General features: G+C 44.3%; 1 protein-coding gene across 1 annotated transcript; it reads left to right on the plus strand.

Moving 5' to 3' along the window:
- The first annotated feature begins 388 nt into the window (after positions 1-388).
- On the plus strand, positions 389-2,080 carry LOC149366785 (uncharacterized). Its single transcript, XM_089571776.1, has one exon. The coding sequence runs from the start codon at positions 389-391 to the stop codon at positions 2,078-2,080; it is 1,692 nt and encodes a 563-aa protein (XP_089427902.1).
- The last annotated feature ends 12,120 nt before the right edge of the window (positions 2,081-14,200 follow it).

Here is a 14,200-nt window from a genome sequence, read left to right on the forward strand (position 1 = left end):
TGGTGTTTTTGATGATCCATAACTACAGCGCAAACGACAGGACAGAGATGAAGAAGGGACACCAAACAGCGCTGACTCACAACTAAAGTTTATTGGATGCCAGAAGGTGTAAATACCTCCCTGGCGGCCTGAAAGAATGCAGTCCACACTTACATGCGTGACTGACATAATAGTGTACCAGTCACGTGCCACCAAGCAAATCACATGCGCGAGAAAACAATATAAGCGGTGACAGAATACAATATAATCAGTGAGCAAGCACTTGTCAGTATTCGCAATCAAGGTGCCGCCCGAAGTCTTGGGTCTACTGGGTGGCGTTCAGCCCTCTGCCGGTCATGGAAGAAGATTTTGCAAACTACTCAGAGCGGAATGGCAGCAACGGGTGCGAATGTACAAGGAACATCTCAAGCTTCGGGTGCAGCTCTCGGAGGAACTCGCCCACTCAAAGAACCAATGGCGTCAGCTGGCACGGAGCATAGACCTTACCACCGAGTTCCTATGGCAGCAAACGCTTCCCGGCCTTCGTGCGCTGCTGTCGAAGAAGAGTGTATCAACAAGACAAAAGATCCACACCACTGAAAGCATCCCCTTTCCTGGATACGTCAGACAAGTCCTGGGGCTGGGACCTAAGTTTGCTGTGGAGCCCAAGAAATCCAGACCGGAACTTTTAGCCATGGTAAAGCAAGTTTCCAAGCAGGCCGACAGAGCTGAGGTGGACCGTTGCATTTCAGAAGTTGTGGACATGTTAACGAGGTACAGGGCATCGGGGACGAAGCTACCTCTGCATAAGACGGTTAGTTGGCTGAAAGAGAACTCGTTCTCTCTGCTACTTGCTGATAAGGACGGAGGTTTTGTTGCCTTGGACAAGAACGTATATTTGTCGAAAGCATCGGAAGCTGTTCTTGCGATGTTTGAAAAACGCAGTGATGTGTCCGCCTCAAAAGTTAAGAGCAATGCGAAGAAACTTGCTAATAGGCTGGAATTAGCTAGGCTATCAAGTAAGATCGACAGCAGCTCAGGAAAGTGGTTGCAAATGTTTTTCACTGCGAAAACACATAAACTAGAGTGGCCGTTTCGTGTAATTGTCTCGGAAATTGGAACATGGCAGCAGCATGTAGCTAAGTTCCTGCAGAAAAAACTGAATCTTTTATCAATTGACGACCCTTTTAGAGTAAAAAGTTCGAAAGATGTTATCGCGTTTCTAGAAAGTAACTACAGTAAGAAGCTTTGTGGATTTTCAGTCGATGTAAAGGATCTTTATTACACCATTCCTCAAGCAGAAATTTTGTCTTCTGTTAACGATCTGATTGATGAATATGGTGCTGTTGCATTTCAGAATGAGAGCGGAATTTCCACTACTGGGTTCCTTGAATTGTTGTCACTGTATCTTGGCTCAACTTTTGCGGAATGGAATGGCGAAGTTTTTATTCAGAAAGAGGGGATCTGTATTGGTTCATGTCTAGCGCCTTTCCTTAGTGACGTGTTCCTAGCAGCACGAGACAGAAGCATGAAAGAGCGATTTGAAGGTTCCAGAGTTTGTAGCATTTTTAGATTTGTTGATGACTACCTTGTGTTTTTAGATTGTGACAACATTGGTTTCGAGCAGCAATTCCCTGACGTCCTTTCGGTGTTCTCAGAATGCCTCAGACCATTGGTTTTAACACACGAAGTACCACTGAATGATTTTATTAGGTTTTTAGATCTTTCGCTTCATTTCACTCCATCTCATGTTTGTTGGGCTTATGAGCCCCGTGCTGTTAAGCCCATCTTGCCGTTTTCATCAGCTCACTCCAAGCTGGTGAAGAGAGCAATTGTACATACCGTTTTTAGCAACACAGTGAACAAATCCTGTGAACACAGGTTGAAGCATAGCTTCAGCAACCAAGTAGACCGCCTGGCAAAGGCAGGCTACCCGTCTGAATTATTAGTTTCCGTGGCAGGAAAACTACTGGAAAAGTTAAAATCAAAAGGAAATAGTGAATGTACGAAAAAGACGAAGAAAAGGAAGATTGTTGTGCTGCCATATCTTCACAAAGTGTCGCACAATGTGAAAAGAATCGGAAAAACATGCAGGCGTTGATGTCGTCTTTTCGGCGCCCAAACGACTGTCCGGCCTGATTAAGAATGTAAATTCAGAGATTAAAGAATCGCGCAAGTGCCCGATAAAACACGCAAAACAGTTCGTGCCTTGCCAGGAAGGGGTGGTGTATTCGCTGCCACTGTCTTGTGGTAAGCGATACATCGGCCAAACCGGCCGATGTTTAAACGAAAGACTCAAAGAGCATGAGTATAATGTCTGCCGTGTCGCTATCTCTGGCCACGTGGCGAAACACTGCAGGCACTGCAAAGGCAATGAAGATGACGATGACACCTACGTCTGTGCGCCAAACTATCAGGAAAGTGCAGTGTTAGAAAAGAACCGTGACTCGTTAGCAAGGGAGATCATTGAAGCTCACTTAATAGGTAGGCTCTCGGAAGAATGCATCAGTGCTTCATCTGTCGCGTTGTCAGAAAAAGAAAGAAGATACCTTGATTGCGAGTATTGACAAACGCTTGCTCACTGATTATATTGTATTCTGTCACCGCTTATATTGTTTTCTCGCGCATGTGATTTGCTTGGTGGCACGTGACTGGTACACTATTATGCCAGTCACGCATGTAAGTGTGGACTGCATTCTTTCTGGCCGCCAGGGAGGTATTTATACCTTCTGGCATCCAATAAACTTTAGTTGTGAGTCAGCGCTGTGTGGTGTCCCTTCTTCATCTCTGTCCTGTCGTTTGCGCTGTAGTTATGGATGAACAAGGACACGGGACGACCGCTTACTCGCAACTAGGGTTTTATTAGCAACAACAAGTGCCTATAAAGGAAAAAAAACGCACGCAAAGTACATCACATGTTACACTAAAATCTATACAACATGAGGCAGAGAAGCACGCGACGCTCAAAGGTCAGCGTGAAAAGCTATCTCTTTGTCATTGTGAGTGTCTGATGGTTTGCTGACACAATTTGGCTCTTGGCTGATATGGAATGCTTCCATTACTTCCCGCGTGGTCTGATCACAGTGCGTGTAAAGCACCTTTGGGCTACGCCACATGGCTGTGCATTTTTTCTTCTTCTTTTTCTGACATTGTTCGCGCTGTTTTACTAAAGATGCATCTGTGCCAGCTTGCCCAACTGAGCATTCTATTTAGCGAATGATACGTTTAACTGATTCATTACTGTGCGAGCCACTAGGGTTCTCAGGACAAGTTTAGGCACGTCTGCACAACTGCACACAAAAAATGCTAACACTAAGTTGAAAAAGAATGCTACTTTTATAGTTATGGTAATTTCATAAAGCCAATTCTGCTCCGAGTAAGGCAATTAAGATGCCTAGAGTGAGTGCTTGTGAATTCTAACGCACGTTCCGTCAGTCTAAAGTCATTGACGACCTGCCTTCCCGCATATATCACTGTCGCATTGCATTCTTAGCAGTGTATTTTCAAGCTGCAATGGAGTTTGCTTTCACTATACAACGTAGTTCTACCTCATATAGGCGCCCAGCCGGCCCACGAAAACTGCATTAGTTTTATTCTTTACGCATTTATTCCTATTTTACACGTTTAGTCCTTACTCAGTTCCTAGAGAAATCATTTCGCCGTTCTTATCAGCTACAAGCTTTCATGGGGCTTCTGTTCCTGAAGGAACGGTAGCGCTGAACAAAGAGAAAAACTTACAAGAAGCTGCCGAGAAGGTGCAACCGCGATGACGTATCTTGTTATCTTTGTATCGTCGAGAGCAGTCGGCTCATTTTCTTATGACGCGATCGTTTTCCTTTCGCCTTGTTTATTTTTTCCTTAGATAAGAAGCGGGGGGATGAGTGGGAAGCTCCTGCAAGCCGTGGGTGCCGTGTTTTCTTCGCGGTTCGCTCACAGAAATAAATGCTCTCGATCTCGTGGCTCCCAACTCCGCAATCCTCTCTCAGGTTCCGAACTCGGAAGAACGATGTTGCAACAGAGTGGATCCCAAGCTTCCCTCTATTAGTTCATCCTTAGTGATTCGAAACACGATATCCTGTGAGTGATAGTTTTGTTCCTGGCCTTCGCAACTTATGTTCGTCAGGAAAAGGAACAGTCCGTAAGACCGATTTTCTCTGCGGCCCACCGTGCACCTTCAAGTACAGCTCGCGCGTTTTTCTAACAGCATTGTTAGGAAAGAGGGTCTGAAGGACTATTCTTTGCCATCAAGCCGAGGAATCTTGGAGATTAATTTTAATTAGGGGAATATTGTAAGGCAGTGTTAATGAAATATTGAAGGTGATGACCTATTCTTCTGATTCGTAGCAAGAATTTTCTTCTAAAATTGGTTCATCGCTCGCATCAACCAATTATGGCCGCCAAAGAAAACGATAAAGAATGTGTTTGACAATAGCAAGAACGTTGATTGATAGCAAAAAAATGCAAGTCTTCCGAGGCGACACCTGCTGACATAATGATTGTTATAGTGCACCCATACGACATATGTTTTTTGGGGAAATGAATTGAAGCAGTTAATGCCTCACATATCTCGGCGGACACCCGACCGCGCTGTAAGGGAAAGGGTAAAGGAGGGAGTGAGGGAAGAAAGGAAGAAATAGGTGCCGTAGTGGATGTTTCTGAAATCATTTTGTCTACCTGGGAATCTTAAGCATCCATCGAGATCGCACAGCACACGGAAGCCTTTGCGTTTCGCCGCCGTCGAAACGCGGCCGCCGCGGTTGCTTTCAAACCGGGGTACACGGACTCAGAAGACGAGCGCCTTAAAGGCCGATTCACCGCGCAATACGTGTTCATGCGTCACCGCACTGAGAGGCGCGCTCTCGGCCCGCGGCCTGGTCAGCGCGACTCTCAATGTGCTGACGCATGAACACGTGATGCGCGGGCCGCGGGCGAACGGACCGTCGTGTGAATCGGCCTTAACCGGAGCCACCACGGCGGGGCCTTTCGTTTCCAAGAGTACTGCGCGTTGCCTGCGGCGTTGCCTGCGGCGTTGCCTGAGCCGCACCAAGGTGGAAGCTATCTGCCTGGCATTAGGCTACGTATTTTTTGCGGCAGGCAATACAGCAGCCGCACGCATACTTTCTAACAATCCATAGCAGATCATTACGCTTTTGCATTGCGTGTCATATCATACTCTAGGTAGTTATCCCTCAAAGACCAGCCAGAACTTAAATACGATGGCGTCAAATTCGAGTCTACCACTCATTATGCGTACCTTGTCTCTTACGCGTCAGATCTTTCTCTTTACAGCTGCTCTTGTAAAAGCATGTCTTAAACTTTGGGCATTACGAATTACATGGCTGCGTTTATTTTTTTGTTAACCCCTGTTTCATGTATATTCTAACACAAAGACCTATACAAAAACAAGCATTGCGAATAAATTGTTAGAACAATTTATGAGGCATTTTATTAGGATTCAAAGAGGAGGGAACTTCATGTTAAAAGAAGCTCTAATTCGGAAAGTCTTGCAGGATACACGAAGGTTTAAGCAATATCCTAGCATCCTAGTCTAAATCAAGACGATGAAGGGGGCTTGGGAAGGGCATGCAATGCGAACGCAAGATAACCGCTGATCCTTAAGTTTGGTAACGGAGTGGATTCCAAGAGAAGGCAAGCGTAGCAGGGGGCGGCAGAAAGTTAGGTGGGAGGATGAGACTAAGAAGTTTGCGGGAGTACGGTGGCCGCAACTGGCAAAGGACACGGTTAATGGGAGAGACACGGGAGAGGCCTTTGCAGTGGGCGAAGTCAGGCTGATGATGATGATGATGATAGCAGAATTACAGCAAATTTGAAAACGGATATTTGCCGGAAACGAAAGCATCCACTTAAGGAACGCCCCAGTGTTGCATCTGCTGAGTACGCGGAGATGCTTTCAAGGACAAGCCATTACTGCAAGCGAGGCTCGTAAAACATTTTTCAAGGGCATGGGAAGCATTTACAACAGGCCGTATATTGATGTGTTTTTCTTTTTTTTTGCGCAAAGGGCAACTCAGATCTGTTTTGCTTAGCTTCTTCCCCAACTTCTGCGCAGTCAGCAAACTTGACGTAGACTAACTTAATACTTATCTTGAGTTTTTTTCAATGTTTGCGGCGGCTGTTTCACTAATTTCTACTTCTTTTGTTGCCGCTTCTGAGCTATAAAAGTTGAAACTCTTTGCATTTTACGACCACGCACGGGAAGCGCCAGCCTTTATTACAGCTCGTAAAGCACGACACTTCCGGTTTTGTGAGGAAAAGAATTTTTTCATTCGAGGGTTTACAGTTATGAGGACTTTAGTGCTTTCACTTATGGCGTGGAATGGTTGAAAGACGAGAGAGTTTTTAAGATTAGACCTAGCAGAGTTGCGATACTTAAAACGCCAGAATCACTTGCTTGGACATATTTTGTTTGTGTTCTTTGCGTGCTGGTTTATAGCAGGTGACGCAGATAAAAATCGGGTGATAACTTATTTCATGTAAATTTTATTTCACTCGCACTCTGCGTGGTAGCACCATAATTCTTGTCAAAAACTTTTCTACCCTTTAAATTGGCACTTTGTCCCTGTACGTGTCCTTTAAGCCTTTTACATTGACTGTTCCTTTCACGACAGTTTCTTTACTTCCCCAAAGTATAAAAATAGACAAATCAATAAGCGCTAGCGCAATTTCAAGTTTTATATCCTAAGAACTAATATGAAAAAAAAATGTTCATTTTGTCATGGTACCCTGAACCGTTTCATGAACATTTTTCTAGTTTTGTCTTTTTATTACAAGGATTGTTGCAGAACTTTTCCACGGGCATCCTCCACGTCATCGGCATCAACATCGCATATCGAAGCCTAAAAGCAGCGCCAATGAGCCGGCCTATTAAAACGGCATAGAAGTGAGCCGTAACTTCTGGTGACTTGCCTAGGTCTGCAAACTCTAATCGAGGCTCCATTTCGGCACTTAAACATAGGAACCTGTAGCTTGTGACTAGCATGCGAGTTTAAAAGGAGCGGTGGAAGTAGCCGTTCTTGCCCGTCGGAAATAGTGCAATGACATAGAGGGAATGAGTCTTTTCGACTGCTGAGAACAGCTTATTTTAACACTCACGGTGGCAATAGAGCAAGCTCTGTTCGGTCTCACCTGCAATTACCTCCATACACAATGCGTCAACTACCGCTAATTGAATAATACCTCATATCCATTTACCAAGCATCCGGGCCGCGGCAGTAAAATTTCGATGGTGGTGAAATTCTAGAGGGCCGTGTTCTCTGCGATGTCATTGAACGCAAAAGAACCCTAAGTGGTTGAAATTTTCGGTGCCCTTCACAACGGCGTCCCACATAGCCTGGGTCACTTTGGGACATTAAACCCTAATAAACCAAACCAACCCGAAGAGAAGTGAGGAAAGTAAAAATGATCACGTAGACAAGCTACACGGAATCCCTGCCTGAAGAACAGCGAAGTTTGTCGCGAGTCATATGTTCGTCATACTACCAGGTTCACGAAGATTGCGTTGACGCCCATGCCGCCAACATGATGCGCTTTGGTTGCAATACCGTGCAATCCCTCTATTTTGGAGAGGCGCTGCATTTTGCCGCAAGTGCAGTCATGAAATTTATGAGCGTGAACAGGGGAGTGCATCGCAGAGAGCCTCGAACCCTACTGGTGGCGGGACGTGGCACCCGCTTTCATAAACAAAGTGGAAAGGGAGGCGTGTCCTTCGGCTCTCCAGAAGCAGCCAAGGCGGGATAACCCTTTCCATCACGTCGTGGAAAGCATCTGCCGCGTATCGCCGCTGGTAGGGCTCTAGGATCTCTGCTGTGCACTCCCCTGTTCACGCTCATAAATTTCATGACTGTACTGGCGCATTTTGCACCGAATGCCAGGAGCGAATGGGGCATTTTAGTAACATCCGAAAACTTTGCTGATGATTGCTGATATCGAAACAACCCCAGCAGCATAGCTAATCGGCACAATACTGTAAAAGTGATGGCCAATTGCGGTTCTACAAATACCCAGAATGAAACCATTAATTTCTAATATTGGCCCCATTACTTGAGCTGCTTGGGAGCGCCTTAGCCTTCAACGACGAAGTTTTGCGGAGGAAAGAATAACTCCGACGGGACAACCCTGCTTGAACTACTACTTTCTCTTCCTTTAAACCACGGGACGAGCTGATCCATTTGCTGCAGTTAACAATGAGAAAAAGCGTTGTGTAAAATTTCAGTCTCGTAAGAAACATATTTTTACACATTCCAGTCAAGTACCCACTAGGGGCACCTGCGATAATGCACCACATAGTTACGCGCTGACTCTAAGTGGTCACTAACGAAAACGCCCTATCAGGAAAGACAAACAGCGTCCCATTGCAGCACACATAGCAGGGGGAAATCAATATGTGCCCTTCCAGGAATACCACCCTTGTAGAGGCCCACTCTTGTTAAGCAAAACAGCAGAAATATGACGGAAGTAGGGCCCGGACAAACAAGAGACCATAGAGGTGTCATGGTTGCTATGGTAATTGGCAACCATTTAGTGCAGAGCAAACAACCCATGTTGGCGGCTAATTCAGACAGTCGCAGTTGTTGATATTGCGAAGGATATGACTGGTGCAATAAAGTTATTTCTGAACCTCCGGAAGTGAATTTTTGCTACAGGTAGCGCGGCGAATCTGCGCTAAATGGAGGATCGTTGCACTTTTAGATTTATAAGAATTATTTTTACTTTTTAAGGCTCGGCCTTCTCTGTTGTACTAGCTTCCACATTATATCTTGTGCTTGCTTTTGGGAAGTGTTTTCTTTCGCTAATATAATTGTTCTTATGCCGCTTTTGCTTGGGCCGATTTTAAGTGTATCCGGTATTTTCTTAGTGAATAAACAAATACTTACTGATGTCTATTTTTCTTGTGTTTTTCTCGGCTTCCTAGAATAGGCTAAACAATGTGTTTTAGCATACTGCAGCCTATTAAGAGCTGTAATATAATCAGTTTCTACTGCTAGGCTTTAGGATGTAGGCAAAGAAATACATGCACGAACCGCCACGAAGAGCAAATAATAGTTTCAAAAATTATGCAATGTCTCTAGCGCGCGTCAGAAGTAAACATTTAAAGAAAACTTTGACACACTATTATAGCGGCAGAGGGAACAGCTATATAAAAAGAACGACATAGTATGGGCGTCAATAAGAGTAAAAATCCTTCTCCAGGAGGTATAGTGCAGCTGATATTAAATGCAAAGGCCAGCGTTTGCGTTGCATTAGGCTTTCCTTTTCGGGTGAAGAGTGGCTATTAGTGCCAGCTATCGAGTGAAGAGATGTGCAGTTAGCAGAAATGCAAAAAACTGCCCCTAGAAAATATTTCCGGCATATCAGAGTTACGAATTGATTCTCGTGACGCCTGCTTGCCATGTCATTTATGTTTTATCTCGTATTAAGTGTTCTCATTGCAGAAAACGCTGACTATGAGAATGAAGGTCGTTATAAAGAAAGCGTGTGTGAAGTTACGTGAATTTATAAAACGCTAGAAAACTGGAAAAGTTAGTTTATGAAAGGACACACTAAGAAAAAAAAATAAGTTGGCACAGCTTGCAAAGGAACACCCTCAGTGATACTGTCAACATAAATAAAAGCAACTTATATACATCCAAGACTGAAGGAACAGTATGGGGTCCCTATGTGTCACTTAAACTTGTTTACGACCCACATGGTAAGTCTAAAAGCGATGTTTGGGACATTAAATTATGAATTCAAGCAAGGACGAAATTTTAAATCCGCATAATAAAATATGCTTTCATTTATTTTTCTTTTCGTTCAGCATTATGTTGTTCTTGTTTTGTAAGCCTAGTGGATAACCTTATCACATACACAGTCATTTTGCTACTTTCTGACTCTCCAGTGGCATTGTTTAGAATAACTCGACTAATATGATTTGGTTTATTGGGGTTTAACGTCCCAAAGCAACTGAGGCTATGAGGGACGCCGTAGTGGAGGGCTCCGGAAATTTCGACCTCCCGGGGTTCTTTAACGTACACTGACATCGGACAGTACACGGGCCTCAAGAATTTCGCCTCCATCGAAATGTGCCTCCATGGAAATTCAGCCACCGCGGCCGGGATCGAACCCGCGTCTTTCGGGCCAGCAGCCGAGCGCCGTAACCACTCAGCCACCGCGGCGGGGCGACTAATATGAGTTTTCCCGGAAGGCGGAGAAAAGAGAACAAAACAATGTTTACTTGTGTATAATTCGATTGGAGCTGCACACAAGAAGAAAACAACAAAGATCTTAACAAAAAGTACCAAAAAGCCTAAGCACTTTGGTTCTGCTAGACCCTTTGTCGATAAGCCATCGATCAAGATAAAGCAAAGTGGGAAAAACGTTAAGCTTCATGCCCTCGCAAGAGCCATCTTGGGAGGTGAATATATTATTCGTATACAAGCGGAAAGGACAAGGTTGTTTACGTTTTAGGGCATGAGGATGCGCACGCACTATAGCAGAAATATTTAAAGACAAGGACATGCTTTCAAACATTCATCAATTCTGCGACGCGTGCTTTCAAGTTGAGGTTTAGGATTAGAAATTTCTTTTTTGCGCAGTAAAAAGCCGTCTAACTTCCAGGTTTTAAATTTTCCCTCGGATCGCAACCTGGAGAACAAGTTCCGCCATGGCACCAAAATCCTGTGCTTCAATTTGACCCGTGTCGTTGTTGACATTTGAGGGCAGTTCAGCAGGTCACAACCGGATTATTGCTTTTTTTTGTTCTACCTACGCAACCTGAATGTTTAATGAAACTCGGAACTTCAGCATCTGTAGCTCGTCGTAAATTCAAGCCACCTTCTGTTGACCAAACCCCTTTATCTCTGCTGTCAATAAAAATGTGTGCGCAAGGAGAGGGAATCTTGCGAGAATTTTTCCGGGCTCTTCTTCTAATCTCATTAATACATGAATGCTGTACTATTTGATGTTGTTTTTGTTGTCACCGGTAATGTCCTCGTTCTTATTGTTTTCAAAGTGTGGGTAGCTATTGCATGCTCTCGAACCCGGGCTGCATTGGAGCTAGGAAGAAAAATTATAAAATCTCTAGGTGTGTTGCATTTGTAGTAAACGGGCGCTGAATTAGTGTGAATGGCCGCACGCGTGAATCTTTGTGCAGCCCCTACTAGACTTACGCATGGATAGTGAAAAAAAAAGCTTTGTGAAAGGTTACCCCTAGTAAAATTGAATAAGAGCTTATAGTCGGCACACATTTCACAAAGAAGAGACCATAGTCGCAAAATAAGGGAAACAGCTTCTCATATCTGTGTTTAAGTCTTGTTTCTTTCCACGCACAATAAGCTGATGGAACAACCTTTTAAATGAAATAGTCACTTTAGAGAATGATTTTCCAACTGCTCTTAAAGCACATTTGCGAACCGTAAACGACTGGTGGTAGTTAAGCAATTTGCCCCATGGGTCATTTGTACAACTCTTTTGCACGCGTTTTTCCATGCGTTGTTACATGCAACTCCTAAAATACAAGTATTGAAATTTTTACATGTTTTTGTTTGTTTCTGCATGCATATAAAGTGTTCCTTGCTGCAGTGCTTCCTTGCTTTATCTAGAAGGTTTGCATGCGCAGCAGTGCTTTTAAGTCACACTTTACGTTTGTATCCCAATAAACACCTGCCCAACGAGAGATTTGTACATATTGTAATAAATTATGTCTCTAGACGCACGTACCCCAACCTGTGAATGGAAAACAGCCAACGCTGTGCAAGTGCATATGTCCAGTTCTAACGAAAAAAAAAACCAGCGGGAGGAAGCAGACACAGACAGGGACACTGAACGATGCTGGACTTGCAACTTATTTGGGTGCAATAACAGTAATATAGTATAGTGTATTATAGTAAAGTATAGTATAGTATAGTATAGTATAGTATAGTATAGTATAGTATAGTATAGTATAGTATAGTATAGTATAGTATAGTATAGTATAGTATAGCAATAGTATGAACCAACAAGCCCGAATTTCCACGTTGTTGCAACTTATTTACTCGCAGGAAACACACAGATAAGCACACTTCAACAAAGTATACTACCACATGCGCACACCGTGCATCACGCATAAGACCTTCCAAAAAACAAACAAAATAAAAAATGCCCTTCACTGCATGCTGGGTTATCCACAGGTTCTCTAAAGCGCGTATGAAGCGGTGGTATACTTTATTGAAGGGCATTTATCTGTGTGTTTCCTGCGAATAAATCAGTTGCAAGTCTAGCGTCGTCCTGTGTCCCTGTCTGCGTCCTTCCGCTGGTTTCTTTCTTTAGAACTATGTACAGCCGGCCGGATCTTTAACTGGCGTGCGTGAAGGCCGCATTTTTTATGCTCCTGCAGTTTGTGACGAAAGAAACTTGCGAAAATATCAACTCTAAGCACAGGCTCACTAAGCCCGTGCTTAGTATTGAGCTTTCCGCAAGTTCGCCTCGTCGTAAAGTCCAGGACCGTAGAAAAAGCGACCGTCACGAACGCCAGCTAGATTTGGCCTGCTGTACCAACTGGCCCTGCTCAATACCCTACTGCATATGCCCACTTCTAAATGCCTGCTGAAGGCCGTCTTATGTCACATCCTTGGAACTCTAACACTTTTGCAGCTCCAAAGTGGATTACCTTTCGTATTCCCTTCTCCATGCTCATGGCAAGCGCTCAGATTATTCCTCGACATCTATTTCCGAAATTCTGTGAAAGAGATCGCTGGCTTTACAGAAATGAGACAGTTCTCTTTACTCTTCTTCATTGTACGTTCCAGCATCCGCAGTAATGACCTACGCACCTTACCTGTTTCTCTTTATCACATGGACAGAAAATGGAATAAAAGAGTCTAAGAAGGTATTTCAGGCTTTTTTACTTAATGCGCATATATTATGAAATAGAGAATATTTTAAGTAAAGTTTAAAGGCGGCAAAAAATTACCATTCGTCTTAGCGTCCGTTTCTATTCCTGAGGCGCAATTGTTGTCCAGGCCGCACACCCAACGAAAAACGTCATAGGAAATTCTGCATCCAAACACTATGGATGGACAAACGGCGCGAAGATACGCGCCCCTTCTGTTTCCCCATAGTTTTTCTCAGCTGGGATTCTGCTACAGGATCTGAGAGATGAAGGCCTCCCCAGAGGCGGCCATCTATTTCTGTTAGCTAATCACGAGACAGTGGGGCAGCCGCAACGTACAAAAAAAAGGTGCCTGCAGCTGGTTCACGCCGGTGCTAAGCTAAAAAGCAATAAAAATGAGGTCAAGAGGAAAAAGCTGCTATCCGAGGAAATGAATGGAGCTCTCCCGGGTATAGGAAGGCAAGGCGAAGGAAGACATCTCGTTCATGGCTTACTAGCAGAGGCTTGTAATAGCTACTGTATCTTCAGCGCTACCGGCACTTCAAGGAGCGGAGCCCAATGGCAGCGAGGGACTGTTGAGAACAATTGGCTTCTTTTTGTAGCAAAAGACAGGGAGAAACACATCTTTATTTCGAGTCCCTGGTCCTGATCGCTTGTTCGAGTGGCTGCATTGAGGCTGTAGCTTGAGAATTAGTGTAGTAACGCACCAGTGGCAAAACTAAACACACACAAAGCCAATTAAATTAAGCGTATTCTGGAAGCCCAGCCTGACGTATATATGTGGTCAAACTGTGTCGTCTAAAGCAAAGCAAAGCAAACAAGATTTCAATTCTGCAACAAAAAAGAGGGAACACGTAAGTTCCGTCTTAAGAATATGACGTGATAGCGTAGTGGGTCAGTTCCTATATACGCAGAAGGTCATTCCCTACTTTACATCCACAGATCCCTGGCAGTCCGCATACTCCTCCTATGGAGCAGTGGTGCAGCGGTTAACGATGCGCCACTGCCCCGGGGATGGCAGGTGCTCCCTGCGATGGGCCTTGTGCGACCCAGGTTGATCGTCCCGAGCGACCATTCATTTTTTAAGGCGAAAGCCTTTAATGGCTGATACTATCGTGACCTAGACGTGTTAACAAATATGTCCGCGTCTCATATTGGTCGAAATGGTCGTGACATCACTGCGCGCGAATTTTGACGGGTGTCCACCGAAATATGTGAGACAGTTACTGCGCAATTTCCTTTCCTCAAAAACAATTTTCGACTGTTGCCCACCGAGATATGTGGAACGGTTGCTGCGTAATTTCCTTTCCTCAAATATGAGCTTCATTTTCTTCATTACGGCCCCCCTTTCTC

This window comes from Amblyomma mixtum, chromosome 1, assembly GCF_055824585.1.
Source record: "Amblyomma mixtum isolate Tamu chromosome 1, ASM5582458v1, whole genome shotgun sequence".
In the NCBI taxonomy this organism is placed as follows: Eukaryota; Metazoa; Arthropoda; class Arachnida; order Ixodida; family Ixodidae; genus Amblyomma; species Amblyomma mixtum.

What these genes read in the sequence shown, in the direction of transcription:
- LOC149366785 (XM_089571776.1), top strand. Translation starts at nt 389, where the DNA reads ATGTACAAGGAACATCTCAAGCTTCGGGTGCAGCTCTCGGAGGAACTC.